We start from the raw sequence: 27152 nt of genomic DNA, 5'->3' as shown, positions 1-27152 counted from the left end.
GTGTTGCTCTACATTGGGACCCACATTTCATTTTCATCAACGGCTTGGGGATAAAGGAGACATCATGAAGTTGCTTTTGCTTCTGGGCTTGGTGGCACTCTCCCAGTGCTTGGTGACCAAGTAAGTACTGGGATTTCAGCTTTCTTGAAGGAAAGGAGGTACACTCTTCTTCAGAAACATCCAGCCTTATTTTTAAATCAGGGGTGGTGAACCTATAGCCCTCCAGATCTTGTAAGATACAACTCTCATCAGTCTTCACTATTGGCCATGCTAACTGGGACTGATGGGTTTTGGAATCCAACAACATCTGGAAGGCCACATATCCTAACCAGGCTCTAAACTTTGTTCAACAAGCTCTTTCAGCAAACTTTCTGTCTCTGATGCCAACCAAGCCATAAACCCTTTGCTATGCCTCAGTTCTACCCCCAAGAACTAAAGAAAGCATTAAAAAAATTATCTACGGTATCTATTCAGCCAGCTACAAAAGCCCTATACATTCTTAGGGTAGGATGTGCCATCTTTCTATAAAAAACTTGGTGAAGCCATTCTTGACTAGGATCTCCAAAGTCTACTACATTGCAAATACTGAAAGTCCTAAAACAAACTTTGCTTTGCAAGCTTTGATAACTAGATTTTTTTTTCTCCTATCACCTTGCCATCTTTCTTTCTTTTTCCCCTTCTCATTCTTTGCTGTTTAGGGTCCCTCTGAAGAAAGGGAAATCCCTGAGGCAAAATCTTAAAGAACATGGGCTGCTGGAAAAATACCTGGAGAAACATCCTCACAACTTGGGCTCAAAGTATTTCCCCAGCCAAGGCAACGCAAATGCCGCTGAGCCTTTGGAGAATTACATGGATGTAAGTATTCTTTATTCATATGTTATAACTGAAATAATAAATTACTAGTCTGGCTTATTGAGTTTTGGTAAAGAGAAGGAACTGACCAGGGTTAATATGTGCTTGCAAAATTAGTTCACTCAGTATAAAATTAAAATCTGATAAGGAGAAGATCAGGAGTGGGACCTACATCTTGGTAACCAGTCAACCCAATCGATCCCTTCCAAAAATTCCCACACCAATCTCCATTGCTAAGCATCCTTGGTTTGTTCTTCAGCCACTTCTATCCTTCACTGAGGCACTCCTATCACAGCACTTAGTGTTCCACTGCCAGAGATTACCCTTAGAACTTCTCCAGATCACCTTTCTATCAGCATTCATATTGATTTGCTTCTACAAAGTTTATGTGGTAGTTAGACTATGCCTGGACTTTATTGAGCATTTGCTCTGTTTATTTATGGGGCAGTTATACCACAGTGAGCATTCCTCCTGATCTGCTTGAAAGGTGTTTACATGTCTTCCTGTTAATAATTTGTTCATCCCATACTTTCCCCATCATTTTTCTAATGGTCAAAAGTCAGGTTTTTAAAAAAGTGAATTTGTTGCTCTAGGTCAATGGAGCACTTTAATCCACTTTAATTGTGCAAACCTAAAGCACCCTTAGATCTGAGGTGTAATGTATTTAGAACAGGCATCATTTTAGCAGAGGTTTCCATGCAAACCCCTTCCTGAATGCTGAAGTGGTTTGCATGGACTCCTGCCAAACTGAGCAGGATTTAACCCTGCTGCTTGGACTGCACAAACCCTGTTCCCAACAGGGAACAGGTATGCACAGCCAACATGGAATTTAACCCTGCCCTCCTGCCTATCAGATGATGTCACAAGTGATGTCAGCTGATGGGCAGGTGGCTGTGGTTTGGAGAAAGTGGCCTTGAGGGCCAACTTGGACTCCTGGTGGACCAAGATTGGCCCACAGGCCAAAAGTTCTCCACCCTTGTCATATGAGCTCCCAATGAACCAATCAGAATGGATGCTCAGTAAGCGGGTCATCAGGAAGAACTTCTGCCTCCAGGTGAATCTTCTGTGGTGCAACAGTAATGATAACACCCCATTTTCTTCCCCCCACAGATTGAGTACATTGGCACCATCTACATCGGTACTCCACCACAGCAGTTCACAGTCCTCTTTGACACCGGCTCCTCCAACTTGTGGGTCCCTTCTGTGTATTGCTCCAGCTCAGCCTGCTGTAAGTAGCCTTTAGAATTGGGAATGGACTGGGTAATCCTTTCAGCCCATGCCCAGTGATCACCTCCTCAATGTGTATTCATCGTGGTCATGCAAAATGCAGCCCTCATACTAGGCTTAAGTGGACAGTTGCCTAGACTAGCCCATGGCAGGTGGCAATAAAGGGAATCGAGCTGGAACAACAACACAAGCTCTACCTTCACATATGGCAGGGGTAAAGAACCGTTCTCAGCCCGAGGGTCACAATCTCCCATGGGCAACTTTTCAGGACCTGGGATGGGGAAGGAAGAGCCCTTGGGGCAGGCAGAGAGGCCTGAAGGGTTGCATTTGGCCCCTGGGCCTGGAGGTTTCCCACCCCTAATATTTGGGGGAGTGACATGAGGGGATATTTCTCTCTGTGTCTACTGGACTGGCTGGAGAGGAGAATTCCCCCAAGCACTGGCCAGGTGTCTTCCCCTTACAACCACAGCCAGCTCCCGTTCAGCTGAGGTTGGAGGAAAGAGCTTTCACATTGTAGTACTGAGGCAGCTCACGTCTGTACACATGTTAAACCTGAACGTCACAACATCGCGGATTAACTCCTTTGTGTTTTCAGCAAACCACAACCGCTTCAACCCCCAACAGTCCTCCACCTACCAGGCCACCAGCCAGAGCCTCTCCGTCACATATGGCACCGGGAGCATGACTGGATTCCTAGCCTATGATACCGTCCAGGTAAAGTGCTAGGGGACAAAGAACGATGGGCAGCCAGCTTGGAAGCTAAACACTGGGCGTAGGTAGATAAAGAGGAGCAGTACTGATCGAGAACCAGTGCTTTTTTCTGGGGGTACTCAAGGATATGCAGTTCTGGCACCTCTTTTTCTAGAAGAAAAGCACTGCTGAGAACCATAGAACTAAAATGCTCTACATCACTCTTTGCCAGCTTGGTAAGCTTCAGATGTTTTGGGCTATGCTCCTTATCAGCCTCAGCCAGCACAGCTTTCAGAATCTGCATTACAAGTCATATTCTATACTTTACAGCTTGCACTTAGCTATCTAGATTCCCTGTTATCTAGATTCCCTGCACAATTAGTACAAGGTTTTTGAAATTTATATAGAATAGAATTTACCTAATGAGTCCTGGCAGTGCGATATCTGCCTGAGGGTTTCTGCTTGTGCAATGGGGCTCCCCCCCCCCTCTCCTCCCCAACTTGTCCAGCTGTGTACCCTCCATTTTTTCTTCTGGGGGGAGGAGTTGGGAGAACACCCAAAACAGATGGAGGGGAGATAATTCCATCTGGCAAACTGCAAGACATTCACCACAGCACAATGTTGAATTCCACCCAGAGTGTTTTTCCTAGGTTCTCAAAGGACTCCACAAGCATTGGTCCCATTTGAATAGAACTCAGAATCAGTTTAGTGCTACACAAATGAGCCTGCTTCAGACTTGTTGTGTTTAATAAGGTCAAAATGTGGTTAATTTAAATGATGGCTTATTTAAATAATCCAAGATCAAACTGTGGTTTCTGGATCCTGGCCTTCTTCAATAAACCGTAGTTAAGCTATCAGCAGTTCCAGGTCTGAAAGTAACAACAGCATGGTTAATTTAAAAATGGAAATGAGTACTTCTTTTGTTCCATGTCAGAGGAGGATTGCTCATGTACTACTAAAACTATGGTTTAGCATTAGGTCCAAGTCAGGCCAATATCATAGCAGTCCTTGCAACAGACCACTACTGTATTATGATTCTCATGTTAAGGGCAAGGAGACCGAGAGTGGCTTACCTAATGCTACTTTTCCAATTTGTGGATGAGCTGGGCTTTGGAGAAGGGGAATTCCAGCTCACACTCAAGATTACACCAGCTGAAAAGCAAAAAAGAGCCTTTATTAGGATTGCTATATTTCAAAAAGTGAAAATCTGGACACAAAAATTGTTGAGCTTTTATTTCAAAATCTCAGAGAGAGAGAGAGAGAGGGGGGGGGTTAAGCTTTCTCTCCCCCCCCCTTTGGAAATTCACAAAAAAATTAACACTTCCAATATGGGCTGCCATATGCCTGGGTTTCCCCAGACATTTCAACTGATTTCTGAAATTTCCACCCGCACGCCATTTTTGACAGACGAATTCCAACTATGTCCAGGAAATTCTAGATGTGTGGCAGCCCTAGCCTTCATTATGTTGCATGGTTAACAAAAGGTACTGCCCACTACTCACTACTGCTACCACCACCACCACCACCACATACACCAGCTAGGAAGTGGAATATTTTCATTTAATTTCATAATGTATCTGACTGTGGCTTCCCTCTCACATAGGTGGGAAGTATTGAGGTCACCAACCAGATCTTTGGCCTGAGTGAGACCGAGCCTGGCACTTTCCTTTATTATTCCCCCTTTGATGGCATCTTGGGTCTGGCTTATCCCAGCATTGCCTCCTCTGGTGCAACTCCTGTCTTTGACAACATGATGAGCGAGGGTCTGGTGTCTCAGGATCTCTTTTCCGTCTACCTGAGTTCGTAAGTATGAGCTATCTGAGAGCATCTCCCCACAACGAAGTGCAGCAGAGGTCCATTGCTAATGGACAGTGGACATGAGCACTAAGTAGGTTGTTTCTAGAAACTCAGCAGCAGGGAAACTTGTGCTGGAAAGTAAGTCCAGAATTTGACCCAAATACCAAATTTAGCTTCATATCTAAGCACAAAACTGCATGCAATAGCCTCTTTAAAATATTGGGGATGCTGACTTTATTCCTCACTAGCCGTCACCATATCAAGCATCACTTAGGGCTCAGCTGGACAATGAACTAGTAAAGGTAAAGGGATCCCTGACCATTAGGTCCAGTCATGACCAACTCTGGGGTTGCGGCGCTCATCTCACATTATTGGCCGTGGGAGCCGGAGTACAGCTTCCAGGTCATGTGGCCAGCATGACAAAGCCGCTTCTGGCGAACCAGAGCAGCACACGGAAACGCCGTTTACCTTCCCACTGTAGCAGTCCCTATTTATCTACTTGCACTTTGACATGCTTTCGAACTGCTAGGTTAGCAGGAGCTAGGACCGAGCAACGAGAGCTCACCCCGTCACAGGGATTCGAACCGCCAACCTTCTGATCAGCAAGCTCTAGGCTCTGTGGTTTAACCCACAGTGCCACCTGGGTCCCGCAGGACAATGAACTAGGCAACTACTAAATATATTACAATGCTATGGTTTTCTTTACTCTCTATGCATGCCTTTAGTAGATGGTGGTGGTGATATAACACATTTTCTAAGTGATTGTTGCCCTTTACTTACTCTGACAGCATAGTCTTTACAACAGCATGGATGGCAAACCTGTGTCCCTTCTGATGTTTTTGGACTCTGACTCCCATCAGTCTCAGCCAGCATTTTGGAGTGGGATTCAATCACATACTGAAAGCTTATTTGGAGCTCTTGTGCAACAAGCCCATTTTCCCAAAAGATCAATAAGGAGAATAATTTCCTTATTTGCAATAAGGAAATTGATGGGGAAATGCAGGGGAAAGCGTGGATAACACTTGCTTTGATGCAACGCCATCTATCCTCCCCACAAACAAATAGGAATGAATGCTTATTAAATGTGCAACATCATCAAATCTCCCTGCAAGCAAATGAGGATGGACGCTCAATAAACAGATAATCTGAAAGCACCCAATGTGAAAGACTCTCTGCCTGAGATTCTGGGCAGCTGTAACCAGTCAAAGTAGACAATAATGAGCTGGGTGGAAAAATAGTCCACTCCCAATAGTCATATAGGGCAGGGTCTTATAGTCCTCTGTTGTTTTTTCGCAGCAATGACCAGAGTGGAAGCTTTGTGATGTTTGGTGGTGTCGACTCATCCTACTATTCCGGGAACCTCTACTGGGTGCCTCTCTCTTCCGAGTCTTACTGGCAGATCACTCTGGACAGGTAACAACAACTTCAGTCATCACTTCCATCAGAGGCCTCCAAGAAGAAGGTGCATAATATGATGTGATGAACACATGTGAGATTCAGAGAATAGCTGAGGGAGGGAGAGTGAGCAGGAAAGAGGCAGAGGCAGAGAGAGCAGCCATGGAAAGTTGTACCTTACACGCAAATGGGTGGATCTCATGAGAGCATTTCTCCCACATTTCCTCACGGGCACCTTGTGGGCAAAAAGACGAAGGTTGCTTTCTCTTTGTCACATTTGACCTGCCTGTGTTCTCTTCAGCATCACCATGAATGGCCAGGCTATTGCTTGTTCCGGCGGCTGCCAAGCTATTGTTGACACTGGTACCTCTCTCTTGGCTGGTCCCCCTCAAGGCATTTCTAACATTCAGTACTACATTGGTGCAAGCAGCGGTGAGGTAAGGAAAGAAGGGAGGCTTCCAAAGGTACCAAAGAGACTGATATGACAGTGTGTGTGTGTGTGTGTTCAATGCTAATTCCAACTCCTGGGTTGCTGTTTTTTAAAAAAGCACTGATGTAGGCCAGCAATGGGAAACATGTGGCTCTTCAAATGTTGTTGAACACCAACTCCTATCAGCCCCCGCCAGCATGGCCAATGGCCAGGGATGATGGGAGATGTAGGCCAGCAACATTAAGAGGGCCACAAGCATAGCTGCCAAGTTTTCCCTTTTCTCGCGAGGAAGCCTATTCAGCATAAGGGAAAATCCCTGTAAAAAAGGGATAAGTTGGCAGCTATGGCCACAAGTTCCTCACATGTGTGGTAGGCCAAAATCAGATTATGGAGAGAGAAAGGGGGAATGGCAAGTTGGTTATTCTTCAGCCTTCCTGTGACCTTTCTCCATTGTACAAAGAACCTTCTGCTAGTGGCTGGAAGGCAGGATAAATATTGATATACCTGTATGTGAGTCTGAGTTTTTTTTAAAAAAAAATATTTGAGATGCTTGGGGTTTTAGAAGAAAAGTTATTTTGGTGCAATTGTTATGGTGGATGCAAACAGCTTCTCTAAGAAAGATCTTCTGCTGCAGGAGCATTGCCTTTTCAATCCGAAATAGACTATTGCCAAGAAAAGGTCATTTCATTCCAAACACCAGCCAGCTAGCACTATCATGGGATGGCTGTGCAAGAAGGTGGTTGCTTGTAGTGGCAAGTGGGCCAATTCCAGCCCTGCCCTCATGATTTGAGTGGTGCTATTTGTTTTCTATACTGCATTCCCCACCCCACCCCGGAGCTGTCACAATCATTTCCTCTATTTGCAACGTTCAGGGTGTGTGTGCTGATGCTTTTGCAGCCAAAACAGCAGCACCCATGCACCAGAGGAAGGCTTGAGGAGCCTCTAAGATTTGCAGAAATAGAACAATCTTTAGGAAACCGGAAGGGGGGGGGACTCCAGATACAGTCCAATGAAGGCCACAGAACACTGAATTGTTGAGGTGGGAGTAGAAAATCAGGGATGGGGTGGAGTGGAGTGGAGTGGAGTGGAATAAAGTAGAGTGACTGGAATCCTGAACAGTAGGAACTCCACACTTCAACATTATGTTGAAGGTCCTATTTGTAATAACTAATGTCCTTCTCTGGGCCCTTCCACTTGGACTAATTGTTGGCTTTTCCTTTTGCTCTCAACATTTGAAGGCACAGTGCCAAATGGCTAATCTTGTCCTTTTTTATTTGTTCTACTCCCCATCAGGTCAGCTGCAGTTCCATGAACAGCCTCCCTGACATTGTTTTCACCATAAATGGTTATGAGTTCCCTGTGCCTGCCAGTGCCTACATTCGCCAGGTAAGGGTCATGGTTCATCTAACCTGGAATTTTCTCGAATTGTTTCTGCGAAGGGATCAGCCTGCTGATTTAATCAGTCCTGCTGGCTAGGACCCGAACCAATGGAGTCAAGTTACAAGAAAGGAGATTCTGACTAAACATCAGGAAGAACTTTCTGATAGTAAGAGCTGTTTGACAGTGGAACAGACTTCCCCAGAAGGTGGTGGACTCTCCTTTCTTGGAGGTTTCTAAGCAGAGGTTGGATGGCCATCTGTCATGGATGCTTTAGCTGAGATTCCTGCATTGCAGGGAGTTGGACTAGATGACCCTTGGGTCCCTTCCAACTCTACAATTCTATGATTCTATGAAAAGTTGATAGGAATCAGATTAATGAAGGGGTAATAATATAAATGCAATAATATAAACCTTAGGAAAGATCCACACCATACATTTGAAGTGCATCCAGTGCACATTTAAAGCACATGACTTCCTTCCCAAGAATCCTGGGAACTGTTGTTTGTTAAGGGTACTGGGAATTGTAGCTCTGTGAGGGGGGAATTACAGTTCTCAGGATTCTTTGAGAGAAGTCATGAGCCTTGGATATGCTTTAAATGTATAGTGTGAACCTGCAGGGTGTGGGGGGGGGGAGAGAGAATCTCCTAATGCCACATTCCATAAAATGCACAAGCATTCAAGCAACACATGGCTGAATGAAAGGAAGGTGTGCTAGGGAGATAGCTGGTGTCCAGCGAGTGACACAAACCACAAAACCCTCCTTATATCAATGACAGGACAGTCCCCACCCAACCTCACTTCAACATAGATGCTCTGTGAAGGGTCTCCCATGCCAGTGAAGCTACTCAGCAGGTGTGACACAAAAGCCAACACTAACCATATCTTGTTTTCCCTTGTTTCAGGGCCAAAATGGCTATTGCACAAGTGGCTTTGAGTCCATCAGCATTCCTACTCAGTCTGGCGAGCTGTGGATCCTTGGGGATGTCTTCATCCGCGAGTACTACTGTGTCTTTGACAGAGCGAACAACCAGGTCGGCTTGGCCCCTGTGGCATGAACGTGACAACATCTATTGGCAAATTGATTCCCTCAATGTTGTTTTTACTTGCTGGGACTAAATTTAGTCACTATGCTCCCTCCCCACAAGCTGAAACATTAATAACAGTAGAATAAAAGAATATAAAGCAAATGAATTTTGGTTTTCATTCCTCACAGACTGAATACATAGCTATCTAAGTAAGTATTACCAGTGAGAAAGTGGAGCTGGTTTTCCTTTTTTGTGTTCCTCTTTTCTAGTTTCCATGGGTCTCTACTCTTCTCTCCCTGGCTAGATCTGTTGAGCAACTTAAATCACAACACACAACATCACTCTATCCTGAATTTCTGTTCACCAGTTCCATGTGAGAACACCAGTTCCATGTGAGAACTTCAACTATTTTTTACGCGTCAGAGCAACTTGCTCTGTCCATTCCTGATAAACTTCGTTCCGCTGAACTTCTGATATGTTCTGTTGCACAGAGGGAATGCTCCCCCACTCGCTTGAAATGGGTTAACAGAAATGGGTTAACAGAATATGAAACATAGACCTAGTACTTGGGGATACCAAAGACACATGATGGCCCAAGAAAGGGGGAAGTCAGTGGCCCCAATGTTCCAGGCAGATAGGCAGATCAGCACCTTGGAGAGAGACCTAGATGTGGATTTCAGGACCACAGCTAATAACCCTGCAGCTGAGGCACAGCATAGAAGTTGCATCAGTGTCCTGGGGCAACTAGCAGATATGTCATAGCCTGTTCTAGGTATTCATTCACCTGCTGTATGCTGCATCTGGCCATTGACTCCTTCTGGCCTGTGTTTTCAAGCCATAGGGATATCTGCTCTCCTTATCCTCTGAGCAGTCTGTGGACCAATGATCAGAATCTGGTGGCAAAAAGTGTCTCCTTGGGATTCAAGAGAGGAGTGATGGGCTCCAGTGCTAACAGCCGAGTTCCACACGGGGCAGGCCAGAGACTGGATCCACCACCTTCATCATTCCGGAGCCATGACAAAGCCCTAGTTTGGAATTCCCAGCACACACTCAGGCCACCTGACACAGCATGCTATATGTTGCAGAAATTCTTAATGTGAAACTCTTTACTTTGAATGCTTTAGTTTTTAAAAGCTAAAAACAGCACTTTTGAAGGAACACAGGTTAAATTTATTTGACACAAGCGCTGATTTTTAAAAACAAACTCTTATTCCCCCGCTACTGCCGCCTCCCACCCCCACCCCCCACATTGGAAACATTCACCATAATGTGAAGCCAGCAATTCAGAATGCACAGCCTCAGTTAAAAATGCATTCATCTCCAGCTGCCTGATGGGAGGTAGAAGAACCAGTAATACAGACTGAAGTCTGGACTGCAGAGATTAGATTTACACTGGGCATGCTACAAGCTACTTTCCAAACTACCAAACTATGTTCCAAAAATAATTGACATCCATGATTCCTAAACATTGAGTTTTAAGAAGTGCTGTTTCATAATGGGGCCCAGAGAGAATTCTTAGCAACCTCACAAAATTACAATCCCCAGAGTTTGGGGCAGGGGTAGGGGGAAGCCACGGCAACTAGTCTGGTTTCAAATGTCCAGTACAGATGCATCCTTATTAGACACCTCTCTGAGGTAGTTAAACAAAATCTGTCCTGCCCCCAGTTTCACGAGTTGGTTGCAAACACCTTCAAAGCCTAAAACAAATCCAAAAGGACCAAACCACTTTCAGGGAGGCTGGCAAGTGCCATGCTTCAGCAAAGAAAATGAAATTCATGTTGAAATTTAAATTTCAAAATACAAATTTACCTATCAAAGGGGGGGGCACGACATGTTTACAATTAGCTACGACAAAACGTATGTTTTTGGTGTTTGCATAAATCTGGCTCCTGTGTACTGTAATCTGAATTTCAGAACTCCTTACACAATAGTAGATCTGGGATCAAAGCAAGAAATGGAAACTAGCCAACTTTCCTTTAAAATTATCATCCCTGAAGACTGACGTTCTCGTATAAGTCCAAAAACAGCAACAGGATACCTGTGCTAGACCTGGTGTGAGAACTTCTACAATGCAAAGGATTCCTTCCCTTGCTGGCAGCAGGCCAGTACTGCAACACAGCAGAAGAGGTGAAATTAGAAAAAGTCCTTGGTCCTTCCATATATATACTTGTCTTCTGAAGGGGCAGTAGGCTGTGCTGGAATCTTTATACTGATATTGCAAAAAAAGGAGGGTGATTATCCCATGTTGCTCTACAGCCAAGGAGACATTGCTTAGGTAAGAGCAGAAACAGGCCTTGTCATCTCAACAGTAGCTAGGGCTGAATAACTACCCCTACGAATTAGACCTGCTCTCCAAGAAAAGCGAAAGTTGCTCCTGCCAATGGTAAGTAGCAGCAGGGCCAGTTCACACCACTAGTGGCAACCTTTTTTGGGGGGGGGGTAGATCCTCTTCTACCTCCTATAAGGTTAAAAGTGGTTACGTTTCTTATGTTCAAAAGCAGGCCTGGTCTTTCCTTCAAGCTATGGAGCAGTGCCACTGAGGTTTTTCTCACCACCAGGGGGCAATGTAAGGCTGCTCCCCCCAGTTTGCCGGTCCATGGGTGAACCTGTTGTGTGTGGTGGTCTGCCATCTTGAAGTTCCTGATGAGAGTCCGGACTGAGGCTGAATGAAGGGGAAAGTGTTTCTGTTGGAGGTGACAGAGGAAGGCTGTGGGTATCTGAAGGCTGAAAGGGGGTGGTGATGGACTCTGTGAGGTTAGCTACCATTAGCGGAGTGGAAGCAGGAACTGTGTTGGAGGGTGCAGGGGTCCCAGCAGTCCTCGTCATGAGGAAAAGGAGTCGAGGATGAGTCAACAGAGTGAAAAAAGAGCTTGGCCTGGTAGGAGAAGGCCTGGTGTTTCCTGGGCTATTTACAAGCGGCAAAGGAGACCCTGGTCTTATCTGAGGAGTCACAGACTGGCCTAGTTGAAAAGAAGGGGGTTTGGCACTTGGTGGCCAATTGAAATGCAGCTTGATGGGTCCTGGTCTGGTATAATGGAGACCAACATTCTCTGGTGCCGTTGGCCTCATTGGAACGATCTCCCAAGCACTTGCATTATTTGCCACAAGATGAACGTCTGGACCAAGTGAAGCAGGTGTGGGAATGGGAGTGCAGAGGCTGCAGTTCCTCTCAGATATTGGGTCCATGGAACGCCTCTGGAAGGTTTGCAAGCCTGCCTTTGATTCTCCATCTTCCAAGTGAGAATTGGCTAGGCTCTTCTCCAGTGAAGCCACATCATCTGTTGTGAAACAACCACAGACTAGGCTGAGGCAATGCTTACCCTGAATCATTCCAGTAAACTCAGCTTTTGGCCAAGGTTGCAGACCACAAATTCTGAACTGCAAGGGCCATAGGCGCAGATAAACACAAATGCACATTCTGCACCACACCATGAGATGCAAACACACACACATACATACATACACTGGTGGCAAATTTCTGAGTTTTCTTGATTCTGAGAAAACCTGGGCACAACTAACACTCTGCTTCCTTTGGAAGTACATTGCAATAAACTTGACAGCTTTGAGCCAATTTGCATGTTTAAAAATTTGGGGTTGGTGGGAATTAACATAAGAGACAGCCAGGAATTAGGGGAATTAGCTCCTCCTTATCCCTCACTTCCTCTACCAGAGGTGAAGTAGGCTTTATTTCACCCAGGTCAAAGGCCCAGTTTGCCACCACCCCATCTGCATCTGCATACACACACACACACACACACACACACACACAGAGAGAGAGAGAGAGGGAGCCTCAATGGAGCCCCTCTGGAGGCTTCACTCACAGCCAAAAACCCGGTTAGACCCCCCCCCCGCCCACCCCGTAGCTCTGCCTCTACCAGCACACCAAATTTCATGATAGACAAATAAAAGCACTTTTTGCGGGCATTCCTGTGCATAAGGAAACTGCAGAGTTTTCCTTAAAGTGGGTAATGTTACCTGACCACACAGTTTTATTTTTCTGTTTCCAAAATGTGAAAGAATTTTCCCTGCTGTGAGATTTGACGATGCTGAATTTATATCACAACACAAAATCACATGGCAGACCCCATGCAGGTACGATGAACACCCCTACCTGGAACTTCATTACCATGGCAGTCGGGGCAGCAATGTGTAGGGGGGCCAAAGGGCTCCGCACAGGTGCTTGGACAGGGCCTCTTCTCACAACTCACCTCTCCAAGCTGAGGGACACAAAGCAACAGAGGAGCGGCTGAACTGGTTCAGACAAAAATTGGAAACCATGGCTTCTTCCTGTTTATTTATTGAAAGGGGTTTTAACCCACTCAACACTGAAACCTTCTCCCAGAGCAGCTTACAGATCACTATATACAAACCCTGCCCACAGGCTTACAATCTAAAAAGACACACCAGAAAAAAGTGGATTGGGATGAAGGAGGAGATGCACACACTCAAGTACAACTTTTTTCTGATGACCAACTGAGTTGGAAAAGCTCAAGAGGAGGAGGAGTCAAAAGTTGCTGGTCTCTCAACTGCACTGATGCAGTGCTCATGCATCCTTTCGTTTCCCTCCTCTGCTTCAGGCTGATGTATACTTAACCTGAAGCGTACTTAACCTGAAGCGAACTTTCCCATTGAAAGTAATGGAAAGTGGATTAATCCATTCCAGACGGGTCCGCAGAGTACTGTTTGCCTGGTTCCCTCCCCTTTCACATATCAGAGGAAGGCTTTAAACTAACCACAATTCCCTGTGACATCATAACTTAGATTAGTGTTATGTTGATTAAACAATGGTTAGTGAAAATATGTTAGGATCAGCTTCTGGTTTAAACAAATCACAGTTCCAAGCTCAGGTGTCACAGGAAACTGGTTAGTTTAAAACAGTAAGTGGATGCTTCTGGCACAGGAATGAGGAGGAGACATGAGGGAAAGAAAGAAGGAAGGAAGGAAGGAAGGAAGGAAGGAAGGAAGGAAGGAAGGAAGGAAGGAAGGAAGGAAGGAAGGAAGGAAGGAAGGAAGGAAGGAAAGAGAGAGAGAGAGAGAGAGAGAGAGAGAAAGAAAAAAAGAAAGAAAGAAAGAAAGAAAGAAAGAAAGAAAGAAAGAAAGAAACCTTTTCCCCAAGAAGGTAAAACAACAATACTTTCAAGCTTTGGGGTTCTAGATAAAGAGCATTCATGCATTATTTTTCTAGGTTGCTGTCTTGCTAAAGGCCATCTGATCTCCTTAATGGAGCCCAGCAGTTCAGCACCTCCAAACTTTATTCCCAGGCCTGCTAACAATAATAGCACTAACACAGAGCAATGGGAACAATAATAGCACTAACACAATAGCAATGGGAACAATAATAGCACTAACACAGAGCAAGAGAACAGTGTGGGAGTGGAAGTGCAGGAGCAAGCCATCCCAGGCTCCCCCCTCCCCCCAAGAGCTTCACAACTCACCTGACAAGTACAATGAATGCAGGGGTCACCTTCTGGTACAAAGACGTGTCCATTCACCACTTTCCTCCCTTTGTAATTGCAATCTACAAAAGGAGAACAGCACAACAGATATCATTTTAGCCATAGAGACATTGCACCTAGTCTGATTAGAGAGACAAGAAACCAGACATATTAGAATGTTGGTATTCACACACATAACATAAGTAGGACAGTTACTTCCTCTAGCACTAAACTGCGACTATCACAAAAATCTGGAATGTCCTAGCTACTTTATGCTGCACAGTTGCAATGTACAAGTTAACTTACCGTATATAAATGCAATTTAGAAGGCAATGGGACAACAAACCATCAGCTACTGATCTGAATACTATAAAACCATTCTAATGACTGATATATCATTTTCAGTTTTAGTGGGGGTACTATATTGCACAACTAGCCCTCATTTAAAAAAAACAGCAACAATTTTTAAATTATTATCTGGAAAAGCCCTAAGATCATAATGCTTACCATGACAAACTGGACAGCACTCTCCTTCTGGGTGGAAAGGATATGTACAAAAGACAACACAGTCCACAGGAGAACATGCCACAGAGCCTAGCTATAATAAAACACACACACACAGAGAGAGAGAGAGAGAGAGAGAGAGAGAGAGATTCTGCATTAAATGGCAGAGTATAGAGAGCCTTGCCTTTCATTTCAAACCTCCCGGCCAATCTGTTTCAGGATACAGCGTGTCTTATATAACCCTATGCATTTTTTACTACTTGTTTATCTGGTCCTTTTAGAGATCAATTCAACTTCTTGGCTGTGGCAGGCAGCAGCATAGCTAGCCACTTGGGTGCCTGGTGTAGTGCACACATCCTGCAGCCGGGGGTGGGGTGAGCCGTTCATGGGGCTGGGGCACGCTGCGTGGAGCCTCTCCGTCGCCTTTCCCCTCAGCTGTAGGGCGGCTGAAGGAGAGGCGGTGGCCAGGTGCAAGCTCCACACTGCCGTTTCAGGCAGCGCTGAGCCTGCAGACACTCAAGTCACCACATCACTGCCAGGAGAGCTGTGTGGCTAGGCATGCTGCAGGCCCCACGGTAAGTGCCGGCCCCCGCGGTGTGGCGCCCAGTGCCACCCGTGTTTCGTTGTGTTTGTTGACTGAACTAAAAAGTTTCCTGAGCCCATTCATGGGTGTAGACAGGGGGGGCAGGAGGGGGCAGCTGCCCCCCCTAGAAGCAAAAAATTATTGTATTTTACAGACCATAACCAATACTTTGCCCCTCCAAAAACTGAAGTGGAAAGGGCTCTGCTTTAGCAAGAGCAGCTCTCCACTTGCTGGGGGCGGGAACACAGCTGTAACAAAAACACATCAAATAAATAAAGCAAAGTGGCTACCAGTACTTAAGCAGTTAAGACAATGGAGCAGAATATCCCTTCAGGCAAGGTCCACCCTATTCACCCTATTGTTATTCAGTGGGAGTTGTTAATGGGCATTCAGGGATCGCATTAACAGTTCTATTGGCGATTTAATGAGGGTGCAGAGGATTCAATTTGACTAAGGTGGCCCTGCAAGGCTAAAAGGAAGTGAATAAGAAGGGGGGGGGGCTGTAGCTTTGATAGACACAGTGATGTTTATAAAAAGCATTGGTGTTCCAGTCTGCCCCTCCTCCTGCATCTGTATACTGTAAATCAGGGGTGGCCACCTCCCAAGAGACTCTGATCTACTCACAGAGTTAAAAACTGGGAGTGATCTACCCCCTTTTGGGGGGTTCAGGTCAAAGCTGTTGAGTTTTTTTAAGGAAGGGAAGCCCTGTTTTGGGGGGTTTAGGTCAAACTTGTTGAGCTTCTTTTAGGAGAGAGGGAGGCCCATTTTTGTTTAGGGCTTCAGGTCATAGTTCAGCTTTTTTTAGGGAGGAGGAAAAATTTGGGTGAGCTTTTTTTAGGGGTGCCAGTGATCTAGCAGTGATCTACCACAGACATCCAGTGATCTACTGGTAGATCACAATCTACCTGTTGGACGTGCCTGCTGTAAATCAAGCAGAGAGAAAGCTGCTTACAAGGCTCCTGTACATCACAGCGTCACCCAGAGGCACCCACAAATGTGAGTTATCCCTCTATTTCTTCCTTCCTTTCCTCCCTCTTCCATCCTCAATAAAATACTGGGGGGGGGGCAGATAAGCCCCACATAGAAAGCCCATCAACATGGGGGGGAGGACTCTTTAAAATACAGTATTTACCAGTAATTTCTTTTGGGGGGGAGAGGCACCTAGGCCTCTAGGAGTTGGCTGCTATGCCTAGGACAATTCAAGAAAGCAGAATCATGCATATGCTATGGTAATATATCAATAGAATCATAGAATTGTAGTCGGAAGGGACCACAAGGGTCATCTAGTCCAACCCCCTGCAATGCAGGAATTTTTCCCCAATGTGGGGCTTGAACCCACAACATGGTTGAAATATTATGCTGATATGCAGCAACGCCTCGGAGCCATCGAGACTGCGGCCCTGTCTTGCCTCGCCCTCGCCTGCCCTGCCACCCCCTCTCCCCTGCCCGACCCTCCCATCCTCTTGCTGCAGAGTTCCAGCTTCACAGCATCACCCAGAGGCACCCACAAATATGAGGTATCCCTCTCTCTATTATTCCTTCCTTCCCTCCCTCTTCCATCCTTAATAAAATACTGGGGGGGGCAGATAAGCCCCACATAGAAAGCCCATCAAAATGGGGGGATGACTCTTTCAAATACGGTATTTACCAGTAATTGGGGCGGGGGGGAGAGGCACCTAGGCCTCTAGGATTTGGCTGCTATGCCTAGGAGTAGGACAATTCAAGAAAGCAGAATGATGCATATGCTATGGTAATATATCAATGGAATCATAGAATTGTAGTCGGAAGGGACCACAAGGGTCATCTAGTCCAACCCCCTGCAATGCAGGATTTTCCCCCCAAGGTGGGGCTTGAACCCACAACATGGTTGAAATATTATGCTGATATGCAGCAACGCCTCGGAGCTGTCGTGACTGCGGCCGTGCCTTCCCTCGCCCTCACCCGCCCTGCCACCCCCTCTCGCCTGCCCGACCCTCCCGTCCTCTTGCTGCAGAGTTCCAGCATCACAGCGTCACCCAGAGGCACCCACAAATATGAGTTATCCCTCTCTCTATTTCTTCCTTCCTTCCCTCCCTCTTCCATTCTTAATAAAATATGGGGGGGGGCAGATAAGCCCCACATAGAAAGCCCATCAACATGGGGGGGATGACTCTTTCACATACGGTATTTACTAGTATTTGGGGGGGGGAGGCACCTAGGCCTCTAGGCGTTGGCTGCTATGCCTAGGAGTAGGACAATTCAAGAAAGCAGAATGATGCATATGCTATGGCAATATATCAATAGAATCATAGAATTGTAGTCGGAAGTGACCACAAGGGTCATCTAGTCCAACCCCCTGCAATGCAGGAATTTTTTCCTAAGGTGGGGCTTGAACCTACAACATGGTTGAAATATTATGCTGATATGCAGCAACGCCTCGGAGCCGTCGTGACTGCGGCCGTGCCTTGCCTTGCCCTCGCCCCTCTTGCCTGCCCGACCCTCCCGTCCTCTCCAGCCAAGCAGGGTAGCCGCCGCCGTTGCCAGCCCCAGAAGCACAAGGTGGCCGCTGCCGCCGCTGCCGCCACCACGATGTCGTCAGGCCAGCTGGCCCTGTAGCCCCGCCCACGTTCCCACTTTGTGGCCCCGCCCCTGAATGATCATGGCTTGCCCCCCCCTAGTTTTGATCCTGGCTACGCCCTTGAGCCCATTTTTTTTAAAAGCTCATATTTTTGTCATTTTGTCACACACACCCCTCAGTGATGACACCTGGGGCGGCCTGCACCCACCCCACCCCCCTTCCTCCGACACTGGTGGCAGCAGCAGCAGCAAGACTTAATACAGTGTTGGAGCCCTGTTGGTTGTCTGGGCAGCAGTTGGGTTGGGGGAGCAGGAAGATTCTGCTTTTTAAAAAACAAAACAAAAAACAAATGCTGTGAACATCTCAAATTATCTCAATAACACAATATCAGCTTTTCAATAACATATACATTTCAATAAAGACAGCATCTTTACTGCCAATACATTTTTAAAAACCAATAACAGCAATTTCAATCATATAACATTCTATATCATAAACACACTACAGCCTTCCAAATTAATAGTGCAGCCCTTTAAATGTCTCCTCAGAAGTAAGCCCTCCTGAGTTTTATTCCCAGATAAGCAGGTATAGGATTGCAGCCCAGGGTTGCATACACACTATAACTTTCATAGCACATTTGAGACACAATTTCCAATTTAAATGTCTCCTCAGAAGTAAGCCCTCCTGAGTTTTATTCCCAGATAAGCAGGTATAGGATTGCAGCCCAGGGTTGCATACACACTATAACTTTCATAGCACATTTGAGACACAATTTCCTTCAGAGAATTCTGCCCACAGAGTTAAAATGACCAGCAACCCTTAACAAACCACAGCACCCTTAATTCTTTGAGGTAGATAATGTGCTTCAAATGCACTTTAGAGGAATACAGTGTATACACAGCCTAATTTTCTGGGGAAGCTGCCTTATACAATCCCAGATAAGACTTTAGCCTTCTTTGGGCTTTACATTTACAGTTAAGTAAACCTGTGTGCAAAGGCAGTGCAGGTGAGAGAATTGCCTCCACCTCTCCTGTTGCCATCTCACTTGCCTGCTGACTTGTGGAAGGCGACAGTCTGAAGCAGTGAGCCTTTTGCATCTATGGAAGCCTCCCTTTGCATTTTAGAGCGCTGATGCCTCAAAGAGGGCTGCTGTTTGTTGCTGTATTTTTGCTTGCTCTGTAGCAGGCACGGGAACACTGTGGCCTTGTTATTGAACTGCAGCTCTCATCAGCCCCAGCCGGCATAGCCAGTGATCAGGGGGGATGGGAATTGTAGTCCAGTGATTGGCAGGGTCACAGTTTTCCCAAACTTGCTCTGTAGGACTTGTTACTAGGGCAGAACACTCCTTATAGGCTGGGAGAGGAGAACAGAGCACTTACCAAACAAATGCAGCTTAGGCAGGGGTCCAAGACAGAGGGGAATGTCTCATTGTTGTAAAAGACCCTTCCTGCATAGGTGCAGCCTTCAGTGAAGTAAAAAGAAAAACACGCTTAGTTTGTCAACTTGGGTCACATCAACATCCTCCTTTTATCTCATACTTTTATCTTGTGAACTGCCCTGAGATCTTTTGACAAACGGTGGTCTATACATCTAATAAATCTAATAAAAAACATAATAGGACAATGTGGGTCATGACTCTTAACAATTACCCTTTTTCAGCCAAGGCCCCATCTACACTATACATTAAAACACCATTATTCAGCTTTAAACAGAAAGAATCCTGGGAGTTGTCGTTTGTTAAGAGGGTTGAGAGTTATTGGGATTGAACCACTTTGGGAAGTGTGGATCTGTGAAGGGAATAGGGTGGGGGGGTGTCTTCTAACTCCTCCCAGCACCCTTAACAAACCACATTTCCTGGGATTCTTGACATAAAGCCATGCATTTTTAAAGTGGTGTGGTGATGCTTTAAATGCATGGTGTGGATGGGGCCTTCCATATCCAAACAGCAACAAACAGCAGCAGTCTTTTTTAGATATTAGATTTATGGTTAGGTAAACACATGAGGGTCAGTGGGAACAAGAACACAATCTTTGCATTCCCATTCCCGGCCAAATCATAGAAGTCAATTCATGGAGCATAGTAGTACCCTTGTGGGGTTCCCACAGGTATCCAGTTAGCCACTGTGAGAACAGGATGCTGGATTAGATGGGTCTTTGGCCTCATCCAGCAGAACTTGTCTTATGTTCTTCCTTTGGTGACTCGCCATACATTTAATAGCCCTGGGAAAACAGGGTTCCAAAACAAGCAAGGAGCCTTCAGATACAACCCCCCCCCCCGCTCCAGATTGTTGCAGTGCTGTTTTCAGTTCTTTTTCTATATGAAAACATTTGGGGTCAAAGGGACATGCACTGTAAGAGGCATTATATATGACAAGATATTTGTCACAGGCTGTACGTCTTACATTTTGACCCCGCTGTTTTGCAGTTCTCTCTGCACTGATGTGTACATTAATTCTGCAATTAGAATAAGCAATGTAATATGGGGGAAAGGAGGCAAGTTAGCAACAACAGCAAAAGTTGAGTTTTCTGGCTGTGGATTCTGGTGCTCTGATTTCCCCGAGAAGAGAATAGCTGTCTGAGAAGATGGAATTTACCTGCTGAACAATCTGGACAGCACTGCCCAGGGATCCGGATTGGGTGAGGACATGTCTCCAAACACTCTGTCCTCTTACAGCTCACTGAGCCATCTGCCTGCAACAGAAAAGAACTTCACAGAAACCCACAGTACAAACAGCTGGACTGTTGCAGGCAGATAGATCGATATCACCCCAGAAGAGACTTGAATTTCTTAGAGGTATCTGTCTTCAAAGCAATAAATATTTTCTATCCCTGCATCAGTTTTCATAAAAGGTTCCAGAATTGTTCAACTGCTTTACATTTGACACTGAAAGTCCATGGTATGTAAGCAATAATTTTATAGTTACATACTACAAAGGTTATTTATAATCCTAGAATTCACTGCCTGAAGTCCCGTTAACACTCAATACCGTGCTTCTCCGAAAATAAGCCATACCCCGAAAATATGCCATACTCCGAAAATAAGCCATACCCCGAAAATAAGCCATAGTGATAGGCAGTTTAACCTTGTAGGTTAAACTGTACCATACTTAATAACAAAAATAAGACATCCCCTGAAAATAAGCCACCGTGTGGTTTTTTGAGGAAAAAATAAATATAAGACGGTGTCTTATTTTTGGAGAAACACGGTAGGCTAACTGCTCTGACATCACTTCGGCTAATTAAATGGTAATCACAGAAGCCATGATAACACCTCTGCCTCCCTAGATCCTCTCTGACATCACAGCAGATCAGCAAGTAGCACTAAGGAATATAGGGCAGGCAGAGAGATCACAGGTTGAGGCGATGGCAAGAAGGAAGGTATAGGATCACTGGTGGAGGTTAATTCATTTAAAACATTTCTCTGCCACTACTCCCCCCCCCAAAAGGGTCCACAAGGCAGCTTATATAAGTCAGTGGGTTCAGCGACACTTATTGTCTATGGACTGTGAACATACTTATTTAATAAATAAAAGGCACTTCTGGGCTCCTAAGCAGTCAGGAGAGATCCAAGCCTAACTTTCATAATTTTTGTGACATACAACAAGAACACAACTATACCCCTTCGGATCCCAGCATACACAGGCAAACAGAGACTGAGGTTAGAACTACAGCACGTTGTTCCAAGTGTCGATTGGATTCTCCTAGTCCTGCCTCAGCTAAGGTGGGGGCAGCAGCAAAAGCAAAAGGCTACCATGGTTTTTGCAATAGGAGATTGGGAGGTTGAAACTGAATGAAGTAGAGCAGGTTATCATTCACCTGGCAGATGCATAACTCACAGGGATCACCCGGTGACCAGATCTGTCCAATTGGAAATTCAACTCCATTGTCATCCACAAAGCAACCTGGCCAAGAAAAGGGGAACAATGCAAGGAAGCAGCTGTGAGCACAGAGTGGGGACCTCGGCGAGAGGAAAACAAGGTGTGTGTGATGGTGGGGCAGTACAGCACAAAGATGCTTAGCTCACCAGAAGCCGTTGAGATCTCCTTACCTGTCATGGGTGCAGCCTTTCGGCAGGTGAAGCAGCACTGCCCTGGGGCCAACAGCCAATCATCTCGGGGACAGTCCAGAGTGGGACAAGGAGTGAAGGAGCACTCAACTTCACCTTGCTGGGGAAGGGCATGAGGGCGCACGTTACGCACAGTAATTACAAAGATAAAGATAGGAGGTTCACAAACTCTTCCTTACTGAATTTTGCAAAACAAGGGAATCGGGTCCCACAATGCCAGGGCTTCACAAAGCCCACCACCACCTTCTACTATGCCCCTGCAGACCTTTCTTATAGAGGGCCCAAGGGCCATCAGCAGAAATATCCCTGCCTAGTGTTACTAAGGTTTGCAACAGAGACAGTTTAAAATGACTCGTCGTACTGATAGCTACTCCAAGCCTTGGCCTGTGCTAAGCAATGGGCAACATAAAACGTGCAAAGATCTTCAAGAAAGTCTGTAGCTCGGTAGCAGAGCATCTCCCTTGCAAGCAGAGGGCGCCCAGTTCAATTCCTGCTGTCCCCAGGTAGGGCTGGGAAAAGGTCCTCCCTGAAGCCCTGGAGAGCCGCTGTCAGTCAGAGCAGGCAGTATAGAGCTGGATGGAGCAAGGTTCGAACTCAGGCAGATTCCCATGTTCCCAGCTGAATTGACATGTAAAGTCAGTGCAGCAGAGGGAAACGTTTTGTCTTCTTTCTAACAGGTAGGGAGATTTTACAAGGAGTCAGGAGACTCCATGACTGAGAATCACCAGTACTCCAGAAAACAACAAACACACCTAATAGTGAGTGACATGGCTAGCAAGTCCTCTCAGATCAGGAGCATGGAGGGAGGCCTAGGCCAACACCTACCCTGCACACACAGGTGGTACAGTCATCGCCATCCAGGCTGAACTCAGCCCCCTCTGGGTATGTCTGGCCGCGGAAATGGCACTCAGCTACAAAGGAAGACAAGAGTCTGTCAGTGATTCTCTGGCAGATCTACTGGAAAAGAGTATTAGTAAGGTTCCACTTCGGCTACAGTGCCCCATTTATGGAATGCTCCCTCTCAGTGAGGCTCTCCTGGTGCCCCATGAAACTACTTTTAGGAGCCAGGTAAAAAGGCCTTTCATTCGTTCATCTAGGACTTTTTTATATGCTCAACTTTTATGCTCTGTTAGCTGCTCTTCCACTTGGATGATGGTTGAACACCGTGCTTAGATGTGTTGCTGCACTAATTATTATTTCTGCTGAGTTCCGTGAGCAGTCTTGGGAAGTTTTTAAAACAGAAAGGCAGCATAAAAGTGTTTCAGATAAGTACAGTGGTACCTCGGTTTAAGTACACAATTGGTTCCGGAAGTCTGTACTTAACCTGAAGTGTACTTAACCTGAAGCGAACCTTCCCACTGAAAGTAATGGAAAGTGGATTAATCCGTTCCAGACGGGTCCATGGAGTACTTAAACTGAAAGTACTCAAACCGAAGCGTACTTAAACCGAGGTATGACTGTAAGTCCTTTGCTGTCCCTCCTGGTCAGTAATCTTGTGGGGTAAGTTTTTGCTTCCTCAGGATGTGTGGTATTGCACAGGGAGAACCAAATAGCTGCAGGCTCCCCCATAATGAAGCTTCCTTGCACATAGAAAACTCAATATCTGGGAGAAAGGCTCTAATGCTCTCAAAGCTTGTCATTTGCAGCTCTTTGAGGGGCAAGCTACAGTTTTCAGGATTCTTTGGGGGAAGTTGTGTGCTTTAAATGTATGGTGTGAATGTGACCTCAGTGTAGGGATTTTCATCTCTGTCAATATATTAGGGCGGGGGGGGGGCTTGTATTAGGCCTGTTCACAAACTTTGGTTCAGTAGAAACTCAAACCTCTGGGTAAAATGATGAAATCATGAGAAAGCATTTCCCCCCTAATTGCTAGCACTCTCATTAATTGCACTTGTGTTATCTTGCCTGTATCAGGGTTTCAGTAATTGGGGGAAATTCCACAGCTGTGAAGTCACATGTACACCCTGGATTCCCTGTTCTAGAAAACTACAGCCTTAAATGACTTCCAGTTGGCTGGGAAGATTCAGGATGGTTACTAAGCAAAAGAGTATAAAGTTACCCCTATGCCCTGTAAGTTTTGCCTCACCTTCCTGAGTGACACCTATATTACATCTCAGCATAGGATCGTGGATTCATTAGTAATGTATTAGACTAAGTTAACTAGCTTTATTGTTTTTGTTTTGTCACTTCCCCAATGGGCCTTTATTTCTAACAGTATTTTCCTTTCCTATTTCTCCTGCTTGGTCATGGGTTTCATGCAATACTGCTATTTTGATTATTATTACTAAAAAACCTCTTAATTGCGGTGTGCTTCTTTCAGGTTAAGCCAGGCATCCCCAAACTTCGGCCCTCCAGATGTTTTGGACTACAATTCCCATCTTCCCCGACCACTGGTCCTGTTAGCTAGCGATCATGGGAGTTGTAGGCCAAAACATCTGGAGGACCGCAGTTTGGGGATGCCTGGGTTAAGCCTTGGTTCTCAACCAGTGCCTTGGATCTTCACATTTTCTGCTGCGTAATTTGGCTTGTTTTGCCTGAGGCCCTCAGAAGCAGAGAATGGTACTTCAACTCTTGCTCGTCGTGACATATTGTCTAAGATCTCCTGGCTCGGGTGGGTGGTTGGTTTCACCCTTGGATTTTAGTAATGCCCAAACCCCCAGAAAATGCTGGCCTGGCTTTTGGGCAAGACTTTCTTGACAATCCCTGTGAGGGAACATTCAGCAGTGCAACCCACTCCCTCAGCAAAGTTCCAAGGACAGCTTTACCCCAGAATAATAACATTTTTCTCAATATGTGTTCCAAGCACCTTACATGTAGGGTGGCCTGTTTGTCTAGGCCAGGCCTTTGGGAGAGTTGATCTCACACCATTTCTACCACCGTTCGTTCGGCCTAGGAAACCACACCTCAGTGGAGAGGAGAGTGCCCAGAGCGCCCCTCAGGCCTTGGCTGCTTTGTGAGTGAGCATCAAGTAGGATGTTGCAAGCTATTTACCTGGCTGGCAGGGACAGCAGTCGGTCTGAACAGAACTGTGGCATGGCGTGGGTGCACATTCTGGAGAGATGCAGGATACGTTGCCTCCCTGGAATCAAGAACAGTGCCCTCAGCCAAGGTCACGGGTAAAATCAGTCGCAGACCACATGCCACACACAGAAATCAGGTGGTTATTCCTCCCCTGGTTATTCTATCGCCCCCTCAGATATCCCTACACAAAGCTTTCTGGGTCACTAGTAAAAAGTTGTCTTCACAACTGAGACATTCTCACATGCCATAGCAAGGGCAAGGGCAAGGACCATTACGCAAAGCTCAACACATGAAGGGCAGGTTAGCGACGGTAGCAAACAAAGCAATGAATATGCCCATTTCAAAGCAAGAAGGTGAGCTAACCTGAGGGACACACACACACCTTCCCTGGCACCTGTGGACTCTATGATACTCACCAGGCAGACACAGATTGTGCAGTTCTCCTCAGAAAGAGAAAAGACATCCCCCTCAGCTCTGGTGGTCCCATAATAGAAACAGCCTGCAGGAGACAGGAATGTGAAGTTTTTCCTCGGGGGGAAAAGAGCCCTCTGTGGGTCCCATCTCATCTTGCCAGTCCAGATTAGGAATCACTCATTGGCTTACATACCGGTATGTAGCCACTTTTAAAAGGATTTGGCCGGATGACACATAATCTTCAGTATTTCACAGATTAAAATAAAGGATAGGTTTGTACCCCTCCTATTTTAAATTTTTGGGTATAAAAATCCCCATACCAAGGTCACATCCGCACCATGCATTTAAAACAAGGTTTCCTCCCCCCAAAAAATCCTGGGAACTGTAATTTACCCCTTGCAGAGCTGCAATTTCTAGCACCCTTGTAGTTCCCAAGACTTTTCGGGGGATGTTTTAAATGTATGGTGTGGTTTTAACCCCATGTCCTTGTGTGTGTGTGCATTCACATTTGTCTGAGAAAGGGGAATCCACTTTCCACTCAGACAGTTAACTCTGAAAGTCGCTTTGAGCCCCTTTTGTGGGAAAAGAAACAAATAAGTAAGAATAGCTCCTAGAAAACCTGGGGAACGGGGTGAAAAATAAAATTCGGGCTAACGAAACTTTAATATGCCACTCCAAAAGGGCAAAAATTCAGACAAAATAAGAGATACCGGTGGTTTAAACCAGGGACAGCTTCCAGAAAACAGGGACTGTCCTTGGTAAACTCAGAGGGTTGAGGCATACAGTGGAATATATAGTGGCAAAGTCCCTAATCTAGGTGTAGGGAAGGCCCATGTGCCACAACCAGACCCATCGATGCAGTCTTAATCTTGAAGGTGCTTCTCTCACCTGTGCAGCTAGGACAGCACTCCCCCTCCACTGGAGGAACCGGGTGGGAGCAAGCAACCTCACACATCACTGCTCCACACAGCACTTGCCCACCCTACAAAAGGAAAAGACAGTCACTGTAAAGGTGGATGCACATATGACACAGGGCTTGCGGGGCAGGGTGGGAGATAGCTAGGAACCCAGGACATACTACACACCTCACAGGAGCAGTTCAGGCACCCTGGCTCCACCCAGTGGCTGCCATTCTTATGAAAAATTCCTCCACGCCAGCAGGCAGAAGGCAGGGCTGTGGAGGAAACCCCTGGAGCAGAAGGACTTGTGGGAGGGAGCGTCGTCATCTCCTCCCGCAGCAGCGATGGCGGCAGTGGGCTCTCCATCCTGGAGGGCCTGGCGGTCTTTAGCAAGAAGGGTGCGCCAAGGGAGGAACTGGGTGGAGGGAATGAAGGGGTGGGAGAAGCTGCAGGCGGGAGCACAGGGAGAGTGGGAAGGAGGCGGGAAGGAGGCAGAGTCCCGAGTGCCATGTGGGGAGCGGGTGCTCGGGATGGAGCAGAGCCCATAGGGGGCACGGCAGGTGCCACCGAATCCGGAGAAAAGCGCAGGAGAGTTGGTGGGTGCTGGAGAGACTGCAAGATAGGAGACGGGGCCAGGCTGGTCTTTGAAAAACCTGGGTGGCAGGGAAAAGAGGGAGGGAGAGAGAAAAGCCAGGTAAGTTTAAAAATCCCCAGAAGATGCACGTCAAAAAGATAAGGCATTTTCCAGCACACTTAGGAGCTCCCCACCTGAGCCACTCATATTTTTATAGCTACTGTGGCAGGTACACACCCACCCTCACATCATTTGACCACAGAAAAACAGGTACTGTAATAGTAATAGGCAAAGAGAGTTGAAG

The 27152-nt window shown here is 46.2% G+C and overlaps 2 protein-coding genes across 2 annotated transcripts in view; one reads left to right on the top strand and one right to left on the bottom strand.

The window, feature by feature from the left end:
* LOC118089968 (pepsin A) lies at positions 1-8958 on the top strand. Its single transcript, XM_035125235.2, has 9 exons — positions 1-120; positions 699-855; positions 1963-2080; positions 2675-2793; positions 4373-4572; positions 5863-5979; positions 6263-6398; positions 7685-7777; positions 8674-8958. The coding sequence occupies exons 1-9, from the start codon at positions 65-67 to the stop codon at positions 8824-8826; spliced, it is 1149 nt and encodes a 382-aa protein (XP_034981126.1). The 5' UTR covers positions 1-64; the 3' UTR covers positions 8827-8958.
* A 1088-nt stretch (positions 8959-10046) lies between these two features.
* The window catches only part of VWCE (von Willebrand factor C and EGF domains), a 28057-nt gene continuing 10951 nt past the window's right edge, over positions 10047-27152 (bottom strand). Inside the window, exons 8-20 of the mRNA XM_035123917.2 lie at positions 26461-26927; positions 26264-26357; positions 25378-25460; positions 24932-25019; positions 22766-22851; positions 21923-22040; positions 21691-21776; positions 20469-20565; positions 19255-19337; positions 14739-14829; positions 14232-14314; positions 12908-13013; positions 10047-12074 (exon numbers count right to left, since the gene is read on the bottom strand). Coding sequence (XP_034979808.2) covers positions 11317-12074; positions 12908-13013; positions 14232-14314; positions 14739-14829; positions 19255-19337; positions 20469-20565; positions 21691-21776; positions 21923-22040; positions 22766-22851; positions 24932-25019; positions 25378-25460; positions 26264-26357; positions 26461-26927 — 2240 coding nt within the window. The 3' untranslated portion in view covers positions 10047-11316. The remainder of the gene's footprint in view (positions 12075-12907; positions 13014-14231; positions 14315-14738; positions 14830-19254; positions 19338-20468; positions 20566-21690; positions 21777-21922; positions 22041-22765; positions 22852-24931; positions 25020-25377; positions 25461-26263; positions 26358-26460; positions 26928-27152) is intronic.

This window comes from Zootoca vivipara, chromosome 1 (genome assembly GCF_963506605.1).
Source record: "Zootoca vivipara chromosome 1, rZooViv1.1, whole genome shotgun sequence".
Taxonomy (NCBI): Eukaryota; Metazoa; Chordata; class Lepidosauria; order Squamata; family Lacertidae; genus Zootoca; species Zootoca vivipara.
This window is presented reverse-complemented; position numbering and strand designations above follow the sequence as displayed.